Source organism: Oryzias latipes, chromosome 1 (genome assembly GCF_002234675.1).
Source record: "Oryzias latipes chromosome 1, ASM223467v1".
NCBI classification, from domain to species: Eukaryota; Metazoa; Chordata; class Actinopteri; order Beloniformes; family Adrianichthyidae; genus Oryzias; species Oryzias latipes.
Genome location: NC_019859.2, coordinates 2,610,372 through 2,629,739, shown reverse-complemented (window position 1 = coordinate 2,629,739; position 19,368 = coordinate 2,610,372). Strand labels below are relative to the sequence as shown.

General features: G+C 43.7%; 3 protein-coding genes across 5 annotated transcripts in view; 1 reads left to right on the top strand and 2 right to left on the bottom strand.

Moving 5' to 3' along the window:
* evi5l (ecotropic viral integration site 5 like) overlaps window positions 1-4,660 on the bottom strand; it is a 29,144-nt gene extending 24,484 nt beyond the window's left edge. Inside the window, exon 1 of one of the 3 annotated variants that reach the window (XM_023954043.1) lies at window positions 4,249-4,660. The gene's annotated coding sequence lies outside the window, so the exon portion shown is untranslated. The remainder of the gene's footprint in view (window positions 1-4,248) is intronic. The other 2 variants (XM_023954039.1, XM_023954045.1) reach the window with 2 other exon arrangements.
* Window positions 4,661-5,791: 1,131 nt separating this feature from the next.
* On the top strand, window positions 5,792-11,999 carry LOC101163463 (DExD-box helicase 39A). The gene is made up of 11 exons (XM_020703061.2): window positions 5,792-5,854; window positions 6,008-6,083; window positions 6,759-6,966; window positions 8,895-9,022; window positions 9,219-9,495; window positions 9,620-9,738; window positions 10,277-10,408; window positions 10,982-11,091; window positions 11,165-11,309; window positions 11,395-11,542; window positions 11,738-11,999. Exons 3-11 carry the CDS (start codon window positions 6,759-6,761, stop codon window positions 11,752-11,754), a joined length of 1,284 nt encoding a protein of 427 aa, XP_020558720.1. The 5' UTR covers window positions 5,792-5,854; window positions 6,008-6,083; the 3' UTR covers window positions 11,755-11,999.
* Window positions 12,000-12,152: 153 nt separating this feature from the next.
* LOC101166604 (protein CYR61) lies at window positions 12,153-18,627 on the bottom strand. The gene is made up of 6 exons (XM_004065591.4): window positions 18,434-18,627; window positions 17,950-18,178; window positions 17,263-17,510; window positions 16,164-16,263; window positions 14,861-15,078; window positions 12,153-13,534 (listed from the first exon to the last, which is right to left on the bottom strand). Exons 1-6 carry the CDS (start codon window positions 18,482-18,484, stop codon window positions 13,229-13,231), a joined length of 1,152 nt encoding a protein of 383 aa, XP_004065639.1. The 5' UTR covers window positions 18,485-18,627; the 3' UTR covers window positions 12,153-13,228.
* Window positions 18,628-19,368: the final 741 nt, after the last annotated feature.

The window sequence follows — 19,368 nt, the reverse complement described above, 5'->3', positions numbered from 1 at the left end:
CTAGCGATCAGACACCAGGACAAGGCAGGAAAAGGGAAAGGAAAATACCGGAAATGAGAGTGGAATAGATGGATGAATAGCAGGAAGAAAACGTGTCCCATTCTAGATCATTGGTGTGAATGGAACCATGAATAAATCTGGATGATATCTATGCATCCGGCACGGCGCAGAATGAAAATGAGATCAGGATTCAGTCCCTCTGTGGGACTACAAGAGTCAAGAGACAAAGGTGGAACCGCCTGAACAAAGGGGTGGAGGGGGTGTGGGGTGTAGCTGCATTCAGGTGACGCCGCCGCTCCCTGCAGTTATGTTAGCAGGGAAGAATCCCAGAACCAAAACAGCCTCAGAGCTGAAGGCTAAAAGGACAATAACACCTTTTATTGGATTAAACTATATATAGAAAAAACACAATTACAGTATATAAACAAACCTAAAGCTATTGAAATGATTTCATTTAAAGTACAGACAATAAAGCAGCTACTTTGAGATTTTAATCCCCAAAATCAATATTTTATTGGACTGACGATCGATCTCAAGATTACCCGCAGTTATTGTTCTTCTGGGGGAAGATCATTTTAACCTCTGACCTTTACAGAAGACAAAAATACAGGGATAAATGGATCTTTGACTCATTGATTGACTTGAGTCCCAAACTGCGGCTCGGTCCAATGTCCAGGCGCATCAGGATGAAACATTGACATCACTTTTGTCAATGAGTAAATCCTCCTAAGGAGGAGAGAGTGCAGGTTGATCTGAGGGCTCCTCCGAGTCACAGGGTGACTCAGGCTTCAGTCACTGATGCCACAAAACTGCCTTTTATTAGGAATGCTCCCATTTCATTGTTGATTTGATGAATTCACAATAGACTAGGGTGTGATGGGGAACAGGCCGATCTAAGGTCTTTGTTTTCATTGTCTAGTCTGCTTGTTGGGCCGAACTGGATTTTGTAAAAACCTCCATCAGTTTTACAATTAGGTCTTCACAATAAATCAAAAATGTATTGTCGTTGCGATACCAGCCAGTGCGATACACGAGTCCCAAAAGACGGCATAAACTGCGATAAATGGTTACCATAACACCCAGTGCTCCCCCGAGGAAGGCAACAGTGTCACCGGGCAGTTTTTTCAAGGCAGCCTCACCCTCTACCTCCTCTGTTCCACATCCCTCAAACTACTTGCTGTCCACGTTCATAGACGGTGAGGAAGATCCCTTGGTGCGGTGGAAACTTCACCAAACGACATTCACACACATAGGCTAGCCTGTAAGGAAGATTCTCAGCATACCTGCTGGTAGTTCACCTTTAGAGAGACTTTTCAGTAGCACAGGTTTAAAAAGCTTGGCTTTCCTTCCCATAGTAAAACATTCACTCAGGAAGGATGCATAGACTAAGCAACCATTATGCCAACTACCTACATTGTTCTTAAATGCTGTCCATATTAGTTTTGGCTAGTCCTTCCAGAAAGGTAGATCATTTCTTTGGTGTGTTTCCCACACATACTAGTTTTTACCAATCTCCTATTGAGATGGCTTGCAGTCTAACTTTTTAGGTTGACTTTTATTTAAAGACTCCCTCCAGTGAAAATGGCGTTTTTAAACATGTTCTTGTGAGATTTTTCTGATGATGGACACAGAAAAACAAAATGAAGCTCAAAATTGCATTTAAGAGCGTTTCTTTATTCAAATCGTTGTGAATCAGGAGCAGACAAAAAAATGCAGTTTGATAAAAGATCGTATTTGTTTGGTAGAAAATACGGTGGGCGGGGCCTTTGCTCCATTCTGATGCCTCCATGTGCAGACAAACACGTCCACGAACGTCTTTGTCTTTCTCTTTCTCTTCTGAGCTGGAATCTGGATGGCGTTGACATTGCTCGCCATTTCTGTTGCACCGCTACTGTTAGGTTGCGGGTGTGAGGGGCTGTAAATAAAACGTTTGCAGTGAAATGGAAACTATGCATTAGTTGTTCTTTGTTTTGCTATTCGTTAGGCCTGCACAATATACCGCAAATTTATCGTTATCGCAATATCCAGCTCTGCAATATGCATATCGCAAAAGACGGCGAATATCGCAATAAATCGCAAACTCAAAATGTGTTAAAACAATCTTCTAGCAGCTTGAAGCATTTAACGAATCAAATAAATCCCTTTATGCTTTGACCAATCAGATGGACGCCTTCCCATTGTTGACCAATCAGATGGAGGCCTATTATGTTAACCCTGGTCCTGAAGAGCCTCAACCCTGCCTGTTTTCCAGCTCTCCTTAACCAGCTTGCTGTTGATTGGCTGACTCAAGTGATTTCACATCCTGATTGACTGAACACACCTGATTTTGGTTATCATTATCGAGCAGTCTAGGGAGAATTGGAAAACAGACAGGGTTGAGGCTCTTGAGGACCAGGGTTAGCCACCCTGACGTTTGTCCCCCATGTCGATGAGGGTCATTTGGAGTATAATTTTTAAACTGTTGCAATGAAATGGGAATGATGTTTTTGTTTATTTTTTTATTTGTTTATTTACCGCAAATTTATCGTTATCGCAATATTAATCACTAATATCGCATATCGCAAGTTTTCCTCATATCGTGCAGCCCTACTATTCGTTCATGTTCATATTTTTAATGACCTTTTTCTGGGGAATAAAGAAACATTGCGTTTCCCTGCAATCTTTCCCTCCACCTTTCAGATGTTTAACATCAACTATCATCTGTAAAATATTCAAATCTACTTTTTCCCCAACAATCCCCCGGCCTGCCTCCTCTGGTTGTGAGCAGGGCAGGATGGAGACATCGCTGTGGAAGCAGAAGCCGCGTCAAACAATAACAGAGGCGGACGGCCACGAGGAAGCCAGCAGCTCAGCTGACTGACAGACTGATGATTTCCTGTTCTTGCCATCAGCTACACTCTCACTGGCCTTTTAAATTTACTCCCCCACAGACCCAAAGAGGCAGCAGGAAGAGGTCAGAGGGGAAAAACCACAGGTACAGAGCTGATGATGAAGAAGTTTCAGGCCTTCGGCTCTCATAAGCAAAGAGGCCAGGATGTGAGAATTGGAGAGCCGTTTCCCTGAAGGTGAAAGGAAGTGGGGCGGTAAAGAGAAGCATCCAATCTCATAGAAGGAGCTCATACAGAGACGGTGAAGATCTGATCCACTAAGACCTCTGTAGAAGGATGATGGGGGATCCCTAATGTTGTGAAGAGCCGGATATTAGACATATGGTAACTTTTGTTATTGCTCTATTGTGTTTATTTTCATTTGTGTTTGAAACAAATACATCGAAAATTGAAGAAGAAAACATGATAATGCTGTTTATAGCAAAATAAAAAAAAAAACGGTGTCATCTTCTAGGAGATCGTTTTTGCAATTCACCTCTGAGTTGTAGGTATGGCTGTTAGCATGGAGTGAGTCTGCACTCTCCTCCCGTCATCCCTTTACACTCTCTTCTGCTAGCTCACCCCCCCCCCCCCCCCCCCCCCCCCCCCAAGACCTAGCATTACTGGTGCAACTAAAAAGTCAGGCAACGTTGCAGATGCCAGCCCAGATGACAAAAAACAAAGACGTGCATGGATCTTGTCATCTACAAGTGGATGCATCAGGATGGAGACGGAGCAGGGAGCGACTGTAGCTCCTACGTCACTGCTACGAGCTTTTTGCAATGGCATTTTTTTTGTCTGCTCCTGATTCACAACGATATAAAATCAAGAAACACTCAGAAATGCATTTTTAAGATGAATTTTCTTTATATATGTCCTCCATAGCTGGCGGGGGGGGGGGGGGGGCATGCATTTTCAACACTTGAACATGTTTGACCCACATTTACAAGAACAAAAGCATGATTCGCTGAAGTCAGTCATGACTCCCTGTGTATCATGTTTACGTGTTGCCTGTCCACGTGCAGATATGCCGCGTGCCGCTGCCCTGAGGTGGTCAACGACGGCAGGCCGGCCGGATGGATCTGCTGTCGACCCTTCCCCTCATCGTGGCCTCCTCGGCAGGAAGAGCTTCAGCTTCTCACAGCAACATCATGGTTTTATAACCGCGCGAAAGGGGGAGGGAAGTCGGGCTGTTGAGCGGCTCAGCTGGCGGTGACATTTTTCTCACAGATACGGACGAAGCTCCTGTTGACCGACACTAAACCTCGAGCGCATTTAACCGCCGGGCCCGCCAAGACTCCTCGAGAAATGACACCGAACACAAGAAATCCCGACTAAAAGAAAATAAATAAATAAAAACACACATATATCGAAAGCTTACCTACCTAGACTCCATCATAACCCCGAATCCTCGCGGCGCGGTTATCGTCGCTCCCACACAAGGCCGTAAATCATTTCTTGCTAGCTAATTAAATTCCTAATAGACACGGACACTGATCCAGATGAGCGGTCCAACGCAGAGCCATCCTCCCGTCCGACCGCTGCCGTTCACCGGGGAGAGCAGCGCGGCGAAGCCGGCCCCGCGGACGGGAAGCGCTGCCTAAGCTAGCCCTCGTGAGATGGAAGCAATATTTACGATAAACATCCGTGAAGCGTGGATAACGGTCCGGTCGGGATGCGGCGTACAAACAGTCGCATCACTTATTAACGTTAAATTCCTACCCAAACGGATTGCCGGAGCACGAGACGGCGTACACCAATCAGATTTCAGGACACGATTTGACTGACATGTTCTGAGCCAATCAGATTGCTGATCGTTCTGATCCCCGATGAATGACAACGGGCACAGCCAATCACCGCGGATTTTTATTCTGCGGTAAGGCGGGCCTTACAGGTGTCACAGTGGCAGTAGTTAAAAGGACTTAATGTTGAACGGTAACAGCTTCATTAATTATGCGAAAACAAGATATTTGTAATTTTTAAAGTGTGTTGTAGTTCTTCACAGTAAATGGATTAGTCACACTGATTGTACATTGATGTACAATCATATATGTAATACAAAACATAGGTGTAATATAAGAAGGCCTGTAGCTGCTGCCTACTTGGAGTGAGTCAAGCATGCAATAAAGTGATTTTATCGTACAACATAAAGCAAACACACAAAAAATCTATTTAAAAAATACATTTCACCTAAAAATGTTACTGTGTGATGATGGATACATCATTTGATGGATATATTAAACACGTGAAAAAACAGAAAATATTTATCAGTCTGGCAAACATTTCTTGGTTTTTCAATACTTGCAATCATTTTAAACTACATTTGCTCCTTCTTTGTTTTTTTCTGGTACAAAATCTGGTTTTGAGGTTTTTTTTTAATTTGCAAAACAGATCTAAAGCATGTAACATAAGAGCAAAACTTTCAACAAACTAAGAACATCTACTTTGACTTTACGTTTTATTCTTTCAATAATTTTCATGTCTACATATTTTAAATTGAAATCTGGAATTTGCAGGGTGACCTTCTTTTTAATTATTTAAACTTTTTTTAAACATTGTATTACTATCTAATAGAAATACAGGGGAGTGCATCTTTTCAGTTATATATGACTCTAGTATGTGGAACCAAAAACTCTGCAGCCTGTAGAATTGAAACTATGATTCATTAAAAAATACTCATCCAGACCAATTTGATCTCAGTATCTAAAGAATACACGAGGGAAAATGATAGTTAGAAACATTGCTTTGAACCAAAATCTCGAAACTACATGTATTGCTTGTAAAATTCAAAAATTAAACAGAAACGTGTCCATGACAACAACAGAAATTGTGTTTCAGTTGATCACCGTTGACTTCCTGGATTCTGACCAATCACAGCCAGCGAAAAACGACGGGTTTGCCCCGTTTCCTGTGGCCTTCATGTTCTGTAGTAATAACTGCGAAGTCCTCAGTAACAAACGTTAATGTGAAAGATTTAGGCTTAAAAGGTGCGAGTTAACTTTTAGCCACGAAAAACAAATGTTAAAAAAAAGCTAATCAAATACCTGTCTTTATTGTTTAAAAGAGCTCCTCAAACTGTATTCGTGATTTTCATGAATAATCTTAAACTTCTGTTTTTTTTGGGTCGTACGCGAACGCAGCATTCTTCTGCGTCGTGAACTAGTTGCTAGCACAGCAGTTTAACGCTCACGGAGAACAGCGCATAACAGAATCAAGGTAATTTTAATGATCAGATTGCCTTTGTGCCACAAATAAAATGGGCTGTATTTGCCTTTTTTAAAACCAATATTAATACTATAATATTTCATTTTTTTTCTTACTTTGTTACATAAAACTTACTGCGCTAGCTTGCTAATGCTATGCGGGCTAGCTTTAGCCGTTTAAAATACCGAGTAAATTTGTATTCAGATTACAGTTAGCTTCGGTTGCTATGGATTACTGCAACCGCCTCTCTGTTGCTGTATTTTCTGAATAACTATACGCACCAGACTGGATTGTTGGAAAAAAAGTTTTTGGGGAAAAAAACCCGTTCCAACATTGGGTGAAAAAAAAGATGCTACCTCTGTGTGTTAGCATGCTAATAAATAACGCCGGGAATGAATGAAGACGAACTCCATTGTTTATCAGTGTGTATGTCGGTTCACGTATTTAGTCACTACGAGTTCTGCTTATGAGGCAAATAAACATAGCCTATAGAGACACAAAAGACACAAAAAGCGTAAACTTGATCGTGGTTTCAGTTTGACCACAGTTATTCGAACCGTGGGCTCTGGGGCAATGGACCGCAAGGTTACAACTAATACATTCAACCAAGCTTTAGATTGTTTTGTTGTAATTTTGTACCATTTTGTTGAAGAGCTCTTAACAATTCTATCCCATGTTCTTATCCAGATGGCAGAGACCGACGTTGACAACGAACTTCTGGACTATGAGGAGGACGAGGAGCCCCAGGGACTCCCAGAGAGCGGCACTCCTGCAGGCAAGAAGGAGGTGAAGGGCTCCTATGTGTCCATCCACAGCTCCGGCTTCAGAGACTTCCTCCTTAAACCAGAGCTTCTCCGCGCCATTGTTGACTGTGGTTTTGAGCACCCCTCAGAAGGTAATTTGAGGTTTTATGTCGGGACAAGTGCTTTAGCTGCATTTCTGTTATTGTGGCATTCCTAACACGGCCAGGCCCTTTTTGGTATTTTCTTTTTGTGAAATTATTTGCAGTTGTTCACAGATTGAACCCTTAAATAAAGTTATACAACATAGATAGGAGGCTGAAATGTCAACGTTGGAAATGGTTTCATTTCTACGATAGTTCAGCCTTTGCGGGGTAGTTGAAACCACCAGAGTTAAATTTTAATAAGAAAATAAAGAAATAAAAAACTCAAGGTTGAATCGTAATATAGTAAAACCACCACTTTTTGAGAGTGTTTATTTGACCAATAAAAACAACAACAAAACACAAAGAAAGATGAGATTACAGCTGAATATTTCAGAGTTGTAAGAAACCCTAAAAAGCATCACAAAATGATGATTTCTTTTTGAGAAAATATCCAAGAAATGTAATGTTTCTGTTTAAACTTTAGCTTTGAGAATGAATTTTAGAACTAGGAAGTGCATTTCCAGAAGTAAATGCAGGGTTCAATGCTAAATTGCTGAATGAAAATGAAACTTAAAGGGTAATAATTGACAAAAAGAAAGAAAGAAAGCAATGATCAAAGTTGACCATAAATAAAGTAAAAACAGCACAATAACAAAAAAGATATTTTTGTGAAAAATGCCAGAACCGGGTATCGAACCAGCGAGCTTCTGCGCCAAGGATTCCCCATGTGTTTCAATGGAGGCAAAAATCCTGGAATATCTGGAAAAGTTCAAAGGTTTGAATAACCGAAAGTCAAAGCTGAAAGAGCTGAACATCTGAATAGTTGAACGGTTAAAATAGCTGAAAAATAGTAGAAGGAGTTAAGCAGCAAAAAATGGTGGAAGATACTAGAATAAAGAAAGAGAAACAGGAAAACAGTCACTACAGCCACACATATTCTGTTCTAGTAGAAACATGACATGAGAAAACAGAGATCTCTCATCCACAGTTCAAGTTCTGTCCAGTGTTGCACATTTATCTGATAATACACACTAGGGATGCCACAATTCTGGGTTAAAAACCAAACCGTAAGTGACTCCACTGAACAACTGCACCCCAGTATGTTTACATTGAAAGTGTCAAACATAAATGTAAGAAGGATTTATTTTATGACATCACACCAGGCTTTTTATTAGCCAACTGAAAGCTGCAAAAAAGAAAAGAAAGATGAATTTTTCTCGTTTTTGTTTTGTAACACAAATCAGAATCAAACATCATCCAGAAACTGAGGTTTGAACCAAATTGTGAAGAAAAGACACACACTCGTTTTCTGTTATCACATTTGATCATTTTGTTTTTTCTGGTACATCTGTGCAGAATCTTTTAAAACACTTTTAAAACAAATACTTCAGCAATTGTCGTAACGATGGAACCTGGCAGGTGTTAAAGCCAAAAAAAGCTTGTAGGAGCAAAATGCTCCACCTCTCCAGAGTCAGATGAAAACGATCCGATTCTTTGGTTTTTTTAGTCGTTCGTTTATGGATGTTTGCACCATTTCTGTACATTGTGATTTATGGGCCGACAAAGCATACGGGACGGTGAAACGACCGATACTCTTAGGCAGAAGTTAAAAATGTTCCGCTCCGGAACATCTGCGTTCAATCACGCCGCACAAACAAACAACTCGCCCGCCGTCCACCAATAAAGTAAAGTAATAAATCCTAAGCAGAGTTCTAACAGAGCCAATGTTAACGGAACAAAGTCAATAATATTGAAGTTGGTCAACATGGCTCCTACAAGGATGATAATTCAAGCTAAAGCTTGTGTTCATGTCTGTGGTGGTATAAATATAACTATTTTAAGTCTTTGTTCTGTTTTTTTCCATTTCTTTTAACCTTTAGTGTAAAATAAGGGTGCAGAAAATAGACCAATGTGTGGTTCTTTGTTTCTACTTTTAGTTCAACATGAGTGCATTCCTCAAGCCATCCTGGGCATGGACATCCTGTGTCAGGCCAAGTCTGGCATGGGGAAGACGGCTGTGTTTGTTCTGGCCACCCTGCAGCAGATCGAGCCTGTGGATGGACAGGTGAGTCAGTCACCTGTTGCAGTCGCTCTGCTTTATACCCGAATGCTGGGATTTTAGGCCTGATCTCTGCTCTTTTTGAGTTTCATAAATGATCCGTTCTGCTTCTCGACAAAAGCTCTCTGGTTAAACGGTAGTAAAAAAAACAAAAGTTGTGCAGTTTCAGATGTAGTTGTGTGTTTTTTTTGTTGCCTTTTAGGTGTCTGTCCTGGTGATGTGCCACACTCGAGAGCTGGCCTTCCAGATCAGCAAGGAGTACGAGCGCTTCTCCAAGTACATGCCCAGCGTGAAGGTCTCCGTCTTCTTTGGGGGGATGGCCATCAAGAACAACGAAGACACCCTGAAGAAGAACTGCCCCCACATCGTCGTGGGAACTCCGGGGCGCACCCTGGCCCTCATTCGGAACAAGACCCTCAGCGTGAAGAACATCAAGCACTTTGTGCTCGACGAGTGCGATAAGATGTTGGAACAGTTGGGTGAGAAGGTTTTCCATCTTCATCCTTCTTTGAAGAAGACCCCCCACAATAGTGGATCAGTACTAAAACATGAGGACGTTTTTCTGCTGCATGTGGGGAGAAAAAGCTTTTCATGCCTCCACAGACATGAGGCGCGACGTGCAGGAAATCTTCAGGCTGACGCCCCACGAGAAGCAGGTCATGATGTTCAGCGCCACCCTCAGCAAGGAGATCCGCCCCGTCTGCCGCAAGTTCATGCAGGACGTGAGTAACGGTTGGCCACTGTGACTGTTTCTGCTTCCACAAATCCTCTGAAAACCGGCATGGAATTCTAGTTTTTAGCCTCGTTCGTCTGTCTGAATGTTCAAGGGCGACGGTCCGATCGCTCGGTGACGGGTTCATGTGACCCGCGGCAGACCGGGACTCCCAGGACCCGATCGTTTCTTTCTTCCTGTTCCTTTCAGCAAAAGCTTTGCCCCCGCCACTTTCTTTCCCCCTCCAAAGGATAAAAAAAGAAAAAAGATGACATCACGGCGGGAGAAACCGTCAAAAGAATAAATGGGGCTGAAATCTCTTATGGGGCTCTAAAAAAACAAGTGAAAATTCACTAATGAAACTAAAACATCCTAACTCCTTGAGAGTAATTGGGAAGCTACTTGGAACAAAAAGTCGGTTTTAAAGTTAGCAGATTTTGAACGTGTTAGCGCGGCGAGTGCAGAACAGACGCAGGAAGCAGTTCTTTCTCAGCAGATGGGTTGGTTCGGGTCCGGCTCACACCGACTGTCTTCCGCTCTCTGTGCAGCCGATGGAAGTGTTCGTGGACGATGAGACCAAGCTGACGCTCCACGGCTTACAGCAGTACTACTGCAAGCTGAAGGACAGCGAGAAGAACAGGAAGCTGTTCGACCTCCTGGACGTGCTGGAGTTCAACCAGGTGACCATCAGTCGTTTATGGGCTTTTATGCCACGGTCCGGGGGTGAATACTCGATTCTGATTGGCAGCCGGGTGTGTGTTAAAAAGTGATAGACCACAGGGATAACCGCACCCCCCAAAAAGGAAGTTCCGGTTCACATATCTTAAATGTTCTGTATCACTCCGCCGGCTTCTTTAAAACAAACTTTATCTTCATCATCTGGACAAAAACAAGCGATAAGACGCACACTTTCTCTCTGATCTGATGCTTTATGATTAGCATAGATGTTGTTTTCCTTTGCCGCTGTCCCCGAGGTCTGGCAAACCGCAGAACAAATAGTCCGCTTTTTGTGAAAATAAAGCGAAAAACCAAAAAAGTAGCAAGAATAAAGTACTGAATACTGGTTGAATATTTACTTTTTTGTAAAGGACAATGGTATAAGCGGGTTAATGGTCGACAAAGTGTGCATTATCAGAAATTAACGCAGAGCGTGCGTTAATTTCTGATAATGCACACTTTGTCGACCATTAACCCTCACTTATAATATTGTAAACCGTCAAAGCGGATGGGACTGAAGCCGTGTTTCCTGACAGGTGGTGATCTTTGTGAAGTCGGTGAACCGCTGCGTTGCTCTGTCGCAGCTGCTGGTCGAGCAGAACTTCCCCGCTATCGCGATCCACAGAGGCATGGCACAGGAGGAGAGGTAGACTCACACTCTCACTGTAGACACAGACATAAAAAAACAAAAACCACATCACTTCTCCGTTCTGCCTCAGGTTATCCCGGTACCAGCAGTTCAAAGACTTCCAGCGGCGGATCCTGGTGGCCACCAACCTGTTTGGTCGAGGCATGGACATCGAGCGCGTCAACATCGTCTTCAACTACGACATGCCGGAGGATTCGGACACGTACCTTCACAGGGTCGGTGCAGCTCCAGAACGAGGCGTCTGAAGAAAGAAACCGAAACAAAACCCGCTGGTTTAAGCCGAACTTTCTCCGCCTGCAGGTGGCGCGCGCCGGCAGGTTCGGAACCAAAGGGCTGGCCATCACCTTTGTGTCGGATGAGGTCGACGCCAAGACTCTGAACGAAGTCCAAGACCGCTTTGAGGTCAACGTAGCCGAGCTGCCCGACGAGATCGACATCTCCTCGTACAGTAAGTCCCCCAGCGTCAAACCGATCAAACATTTCAAGATTTAAGCGGTTTTATCTCATCATCCGCTCTTCTGCAGATCTTGAGGTTTTAGACGAAAATGCTCACTCAAACGTAAAAACAACCGTTTGTGTGCTTTCTTATTTTTTCATGACTTCCTGCTGTCTAACAAAGCGTCTTCCTCCCGTTTCTTTGCAGTTGAACAGTCCAGATGAGTGCCGTGACCTTCCACTGAGGACTTTGTGTGACTCCCTTGTTGTTGCTGTATTGTTGGAAGATTAAAAAAGTGAAAAAAAGGAATCTCCGCTTTTGTTGAAATACCTCCATTCCTTCAAAAATGTGGGCAAGTTCCCTAAGGATTTTATTTTTAATGTATCTGCAAGTCGTTTTTTTTTTAGTGTTCTCTATTCAAACCATGGTGTTACTTTTGTTTGAAAAAAAATAAATTTTTTGTAACTTATTGTGGGTGTTTAGGTTTTGACTCCCGTGTCAAACGTTTTTTAAGTGTAGTATGTGCCTTTACCAGCAGAGGGCGCCAACACACTTTTTCACAGAAACACTAGTCGTCACACAGCTGATGGAGTCCTAGAAAAACAAACTCAAATTCATAAAATTATGAGAATAAAAGAATACATTTATGGTTAACAGAATTCATATTTACAAGGATGTTGGTTTTTTCCGAAAGTCACATTAAGCTATTTGAACGTTTCAACAAATATACTGTTTATAACGCAGACACACTTCTACTTTTTTGTAAATGTACAACTTTATAAAAAAAAAAAGTGATTATTTTTCCCGCACAACATTCTTCTTTTACTTTTACAGCTTTATTCCCATTTTTATTGATTTCCTTTTATGGAGGCCCCAAAGTCCTGTCAAGGAGTTAAAATAAATTCTCAAATAAAATGACTTCAGAACTTAATTTTAATGAAACGAGTCAGTTCATCAATGTTCATCCACAAAAGAATTTAGATTTAGAAACTTCACAGCGTAGAAGACAGAGTTTTTGCATTTGATTCGAACCCTCAGTGATGCTTTTCAAGCATCTAGTCGTTCTTTAATGTACACAAATCTGCATCCCAGTTTAAACTTTGGTGGTGAATAAAGTGCTTTGTTGCTTTTGCAGCGATTCTCCTCTCAGGGTGGAGGATCGTCTCCAGATCCTCCACAGATGTAGCTTCAGTTGAAGACGCCGATGAAAACTGTGTTTTAACGTCTTTTGGCACTGAAACGAACTCGTATTTCTTGATTCAAATCTCCGTGAGTCGGGTGCAAACGAAAAAGCTGTTGTTTGAAAAAGGTTATGACATAGAAAATACAATGGGCGGAGCCACGAGTGTCCTGCTCTCAGAAACGGGGACGGGAAAGGTGGGCGGGGTTGCTCCACGCCAACTGCCCCACCCACAGTCCAGAGGTGAATTTCTGCTGCTCTGCAGAGACTATGTCCTAGAAAACGATGCAGGTTTTTTAGAGTTTGGTTAAAAACGGCACAATCAGGATGAAAAGATCAAAAGATGATCGGCGTGGGACTTTAAATGAGTGCAGGAAGTGTTTTCGGGGCCGTATAGTTTAGGTCCCAAGACAATGAAAGAGGAGCCGGCAGGTCCACGCTGGTGCTCGTTCCAGTTTCTGCTTCGTCTCAAAGCCTCCTCCTCCTCTGAGGAGGCATCAAGTCAGAGCGGCGGTCCTTCAGTCGGAGGAGGAGCGCGCGTCTCCAAACATCCATCGCTGTGGAGGCGGGGCCACTTCATTCAGGTGACCGCAGTCCCGGCTGCACTGGCAGGACTGGATGAACATGGCGGACCGCCGGAGGCGCTCCCCATCCGGGCAGAGGAAGGTCACGGGCACGGTGCGGGTGCGGCGAGGCGAGCAGCAGCGCCCGTCCGTGCAAACGCCGCAGTAGTTGGGCCGGTAGGGGCGCACGCTCACGCACTCCCCGTAGGACAGGTAGACGGGATGGGGGGCCTTCTGGGTTGGCGAGCAGCTCCTGCCTTTCTGAGGGTAAATCAAAAAAAGAGAGGAGAGCATCACAAACGGGTTTCAATTCTATTCTATTCAATTCAATTGAAGAATTCAATTCAATTCTTCAATTAAATTCAATAGAAAACTAGAGAGGAGAGCATTACAAACGGGATTCAATTCAATTCTATTCTTCAATTGAATTGAAATCAATTCTATTTTTCAATTGAATTCAATAGAAAAGTAGAAAAGAGAGCATCACAACCGGGATTCAATTGAATTCAATTCTTCAATTGAAGAATTGAATTGAATTGAATTGAATTGAAATTAACCAGGATCAGTTTCATCTCCAGACGCCGTCAGTTCAGTCAAAGTTCAGACTTTATCTGCCCCGCCTGCTTTTTATGTAACAGCTCATTTTAGCAGCTCAGCAGTTTCACATGGAGTTGGACTTTCATCTGTCCTGGGGGGGGGGGGGGGGTCTGTTTACATTTAGGAGATTTATCTAAAGACCTATTTAACATCTGAGCTTCCTCCAGACTCAAACGGGCCGACCGCTCTTCACGCCGGAGCTTTTGGCTTGTAGGAGTCGAAGGCTTTCACTGCATCCAGGTCTAAAGTCAGACACAAACACACGCAAGGCCAGCTATGCTTGGCAGGAACGCCGGGCTGCAAACTATATTTAAAAAAGAGCCCGGCTGCCATCAGAACACTGATGAGGGAATCGGACCGGCCCCGTTGGTAGGTTCCAAAAGCACAACTCAGAATATCCCGGTTTTATTATTTTGGCTCCAAGAGGCTTTTTAAAGTCCCACTCTGATCATCTTTTGATCTGCTTTCAAAGCGTTCCCATGACGATGATGGTGGTTTTAGCCAAAATCGGGAAAACGTGCGTCATTTTCCAGGACATAGTTTCAGCAGAGCGGCAGGAGTTCATTTGACATTCCCCCTCTGAGATGTGGGCGGGGCCATTTTCAAATTGCGTTTTTTCGCCTGCTCCTGATTCAGACAATCTGAATTAAAAAATAAATAAATAAAAAGCTCAGAAGTGCTTAATTTCCTTTATAAAATGCCCTCCATCCTCAGAAAAATGCTACAAGGACATTTTAAAATCAGCCGGTCTTTAAGCAGAGCGTCTGAATTGTTTTTTTTTATGAATGAGTGTTATTATTTTTTGTCTGACTAGTACAGGTAGATAGATGGATCTTTATTGTCATACAATGAAATGAAAAGTGCCTTCTGGTCATTCATTCATCCACTAACTAAAAAATGTAAATAACTGATCTGAATAACTAATCCTTCCGTTATCAGAAGATGACAGCGTACCTGCATCATTTAAAGCAGGGCGCGTCCCAAACCCACCTTGGCTGGGACGGTCAGGCCCCCGCATGGCCGGACCGTGCAGATCCGGGTCTCCGTCTCCGGCTCGCACCGAGCGTTGTCGTTGGTGATGCGAGAGGAAACCCCCATCCCACAGCTGCGGGAGCACTGGGACCAGTCCGTCCACCGAACCAGGCACGTCTTCTCCTGCGGGGGCTTCCACGCTGAGGGGGGGGACATGACCGTCACCTCAGAACGGCCTTCAGAGAAACCAGAAAAAAACAAAAACCTTCAGTGTTTTGTTCTGATCAAAAATGTCATCCAGGCGGTTTTATAGACGTACTTTGACGTCTTTTTCTTTTTACAATCCAACAAGTCCAAGTAGAAATCCTAAAAAGCCTCTATGTAAACACTGAGATAAAATACAAACCAACCCCATGATAACCTCTGGGCTTCTCGTCTGCTACCGTTATCAGGTCATAACCCAATAAAAAGAAGAGTCTGAGATACGTCCTTTACTCAAAACATAAAGGCAGGAGAGTGAAGTGCAGATGGACCAGTGTGCGTGTGACTCTGCTGCTGTGACCCATACGGCGCCACCTGCTGGAGCCGCTGCATCACAGGAGGACTGGACCAAATCACCAGCTGAGCTTTGGCCCCTGGACACAAGGGGCCTAAACCAACATCCAGGCTGGACCAAGAATCCCACCCACTGCAGGACGCAGCCTCAGCGATGGACTGATCCACCCTCGCCGTGTGAAGGAGAGAATTGGCAGCTTTTTCCTTTCTGCTGCTGTCAGACTCTACAACAAACATCTGTGACTGAACCATTTCGCCCAGCAGTCCATCAAATCTGCACCAATATCTTTTTCTGCTTACCAGACATTCATGCTGTGAAACAATGCAACTTCCCAACTGAGGGACTGGTAAACACTCCTTCCCTTCTTGTTATTCTGAGCCCGGACCGTCCATGTTTATTAATAACGCATTCAGAAATTTAATTTGTAGAGAATTTTAAAACACAACAGTCTTGACAGCTAAATGACATGATGCTGCTCTGTCCAGGCTGGATTTAACTCGACAATTATTCCAAATTGCATCGATCTTAATGAGGTGATTGATCAAATCCATGAGCTACTTTTCTTTAAATAAAATCCCTGAACTTATTTGAGCAAAAAAAGCATTTTTAAAGACTCATTTTAATGTATGAATTTATTATTTTCTCAATAAAAGTTCCGCCTTTGTTCAGGTCAAGTCATTTGTAATGTTAAAGGCGTTTTGTTTTTAAAAACAAACACAGATAAACTGATGCTTGACGGAGCTGTGGGTGTACGTCACATGATACCTGGCAGGTTTTTGGAGGGACTAGAGTCTGGCAGCTGATTGGTCAGGATCTGCTCCTCGTCAGAACGGCGTCCTGCAGGACGGAGCGACAGTTTGGGCTCCTGTGAGGAGTCCAGAGAAGAAAAGGGAACAGTGAGAGAAGCTGTCCTCGGTCTGTTCATCCATTTAGACGTCCACTGAGGTTTTTAGCATGAAGGCTCCAAAGAACTTCTTTAATTTCATCTTAAACAACTACTTTTGACAAAACTAATATGTGTCACATACTGCATGCAACAGAGTTAATATGTCCATTTAAGATAAGGAGTAATAACTGCATTTTTACTGTGAATGTTTGCATATTTTCCAATCAATTTTATACCTAATTTTCCCTAATTTTGATGAATCTCTGTATAAATATACATTTCTATTGTTTGTCTTGTTTCGTACCATTTTTCTTTTAATTGATCAAAATAAACCTTTTCAAATCCAAATCGTCCGTTACGGCTGTGCGTCTGTTACGGCTGTGCTTCCGTTACGGCTGTGCTTCCGTTACAGCTGTGCGTCTGTTACAGCTGTGCTTCCGTTACAGTTGTGCATCTGTTACGGCTGTGCGTCTGTTACGGCTGTGCGTCTGTTACGGCTGTGCGTCTGTTACAGCTGTGCTTCCGTTACAGTTGTGCATCTGTTACGGCTGTGCGTCTGTTTCAGCTGTGCTTCCGTTACAGCTGTTCATCTTTTACAGCTATGCGTTTGTTACGGCTGTGCGTCTGTTACCGTTGTGCGTCTGTTACGGCTGTGCGTCTGTTACTGCTACTCTCACCTACCACGTTTTGAACGTTGGATGTGGGGGCCAGCAGGCTCCACCCACTTTTACTGATGGATCTGATTGGTCAGTTTATAAATTGAACTACAGAAAAAAAATACAGTGAGAAAGAGAGGATTAAAAAAAAGTATCGGGGCAAGAATGTTTATTCTGACCAATATACTGAGTAACAGCTGCTTTAGAAGTCTATAGAATTTTGGCTTCTCGGAGCCACTTCCTACTTTGAACACTGGGGGGGGAGGAGTCACTCAGTCCAGTTCTCAGATACGGTCAATAAGTGAAACTCTGTCAATCAAACCTTGTGCCCTGGTGGGAGAAACCAGGCGTCCTTCCGACAGTCAACACTGAAGCAGCACTGCCCCGGGGACCTGACCAGTCGGGGGTAGGGGCAGGACGGCGAGGGTGGCGGCAGATTGTTGCTGCAGAGCGGCGAGCAGCCCACCGCTCCATCCATGCAGGTGCAGTGGTGTTTGCAACCAGCACGGAAACTCTCGCCGCTCTGGTAAATGCGCCCATTGAACTCGCAGGTGCGCCCCTCAGATTTGGCTAAAAGACAAAACAGGAAGTACATTAGAAATGTGTCATTCTGTGCACGGCTGAACGTCGGTCTGAACATAAACGGTCCTCATTTAAGCTCCTCGGCCTTCATCAGAGTCACATCAGCGGCTCCACAGCCCGGCATCACATGTAGAAGACTGAAAAAGGAGTGGAACCCGGAAGGGTCAGACTCTTCGTCTCCAAGAACCAGCTATTCTTAGCCTGTGGGGGCAGCACGAGCCTGGTGCAGATGGAGAGATATTTTTACCCCTGAACTCCACAGCTCTCATTAAAAAAAAAAAAAAAAAGCTTGTTAAAACGTCACTGCTGGTGCTGCTGGGAGACGTCTGAGTCCTTGCAGCTTTGGCTTTCCTCCGAGCTCGTTAACACTTTGGTTTGACATAATTAAGGGGGGGGTTCAACTCTCCAAATGATCTCCAGCTCTCACCTCGACAGATGCCCCAAGCCATGGTCACACTGTTGCCGTGGTTACACTCCAGCCCTTTGTGGTGGTCGCAGGGCCTCGTTGGGCTGCAGTCCTGGTTCAGCTGGGCGGCACACACTCTGCAGCAGGCACAGCCGTCTGGCACAGTGCTCACACCTGGGGGGCACAGGGGGGGCTCTGCGGGGCATTCGCACACCGCCGGGCAGCTGGATGTCACCTGGACTGTGTTCACCTGTGGGTTTCACGGTAACACAACTTGTTAGATCAAAGCAAATGGAGAAAACAAAAGTTACTGACATAGAAAAATGCTGCAGCTCAGACTCCTTCATTAAAGCCTTTAAAGCCAATTGGCCCCGCCCACATCCAGGTTAAAAGGCGTCTCTTCTGACGCGTCACTTCTGACGCCCAGCGTCCCCGGTAAACACAACGTTGTTTGACCTCACGAGGACTCGGTTGAGCTCCTCTCCGGTGCATAAACGTAAGTTACCTGAGTGATGATGGCCACCGCCGTCAGGTGAATCAGGAGTAGGAGTTTCATGGTGAACTCTACCGGCGAAATACTGGAATAAATAAAGTTAAAATAAACTCATAAAGCATCGATATAAACGTGATTTTTAGTCTTAAATCGTTGTGTTTCGCGCCCCGTCGCCGGTTTACTTTGCCTTCCGCTCTTTTTGTTGCAGGATACGTTTCTAAAGCGCCAGTTTATGCCAGTTGAATGTCCAGACCGCGCCACGCCCCTTTCCATATTTCCAACCAATCAGCATTCGGATGCCCTCGCATTTATTTCTAAGGGGGCGTGTCTTTCGCGGAGCGTCGTTTTCTGATTGGCGGGCTGGTTTGGCTGTGAAAATGCATCATGCATCAATTCATAAAAACCAGAGCCGCTGATTGTTGGTTTGGAGTTAAAAGTTAACGATTAACGTCAGCTTTCCCGCCGTCGTGTCTCCTAAGACCAAAATAAAACACAAACATTTATATTAATAAGAAAAGAAAATAAGAAAATTTGAGATAATTACTTAGAAATGTTCAAAAAACTGAAATTTAAAAGGTAAAAAAATTCAGATTTTCAGGGAGTACAAACTCACTTTTATTAAAAAAAGGACAAATAAAATCAAATTATTTTTTTTGTGATTTTTCTTTAATTTTATTTAAGTCTGTTATTTAAGACTGTTATTTAAAGCCACATGGGTTTATCTGGAATAATAAAGATCTGATTACTTGGGGCTGAAAGCAGGATTATTGTTGTAAGGCGAGCTCCCATGAGAGCCGGTCTTCACCTCCACCAGTTTTTTTTCTCCCTTTAGGTTTCCTGCCACACCTGCCCTACAACGCAGGAGCCTCCTTTGATGGAAGAAAGGTGAAAGACTATGTTTTTGTTTGCTCCCGGCTTCTTTGTTGGACATGTCAAGCCGAGGAAGA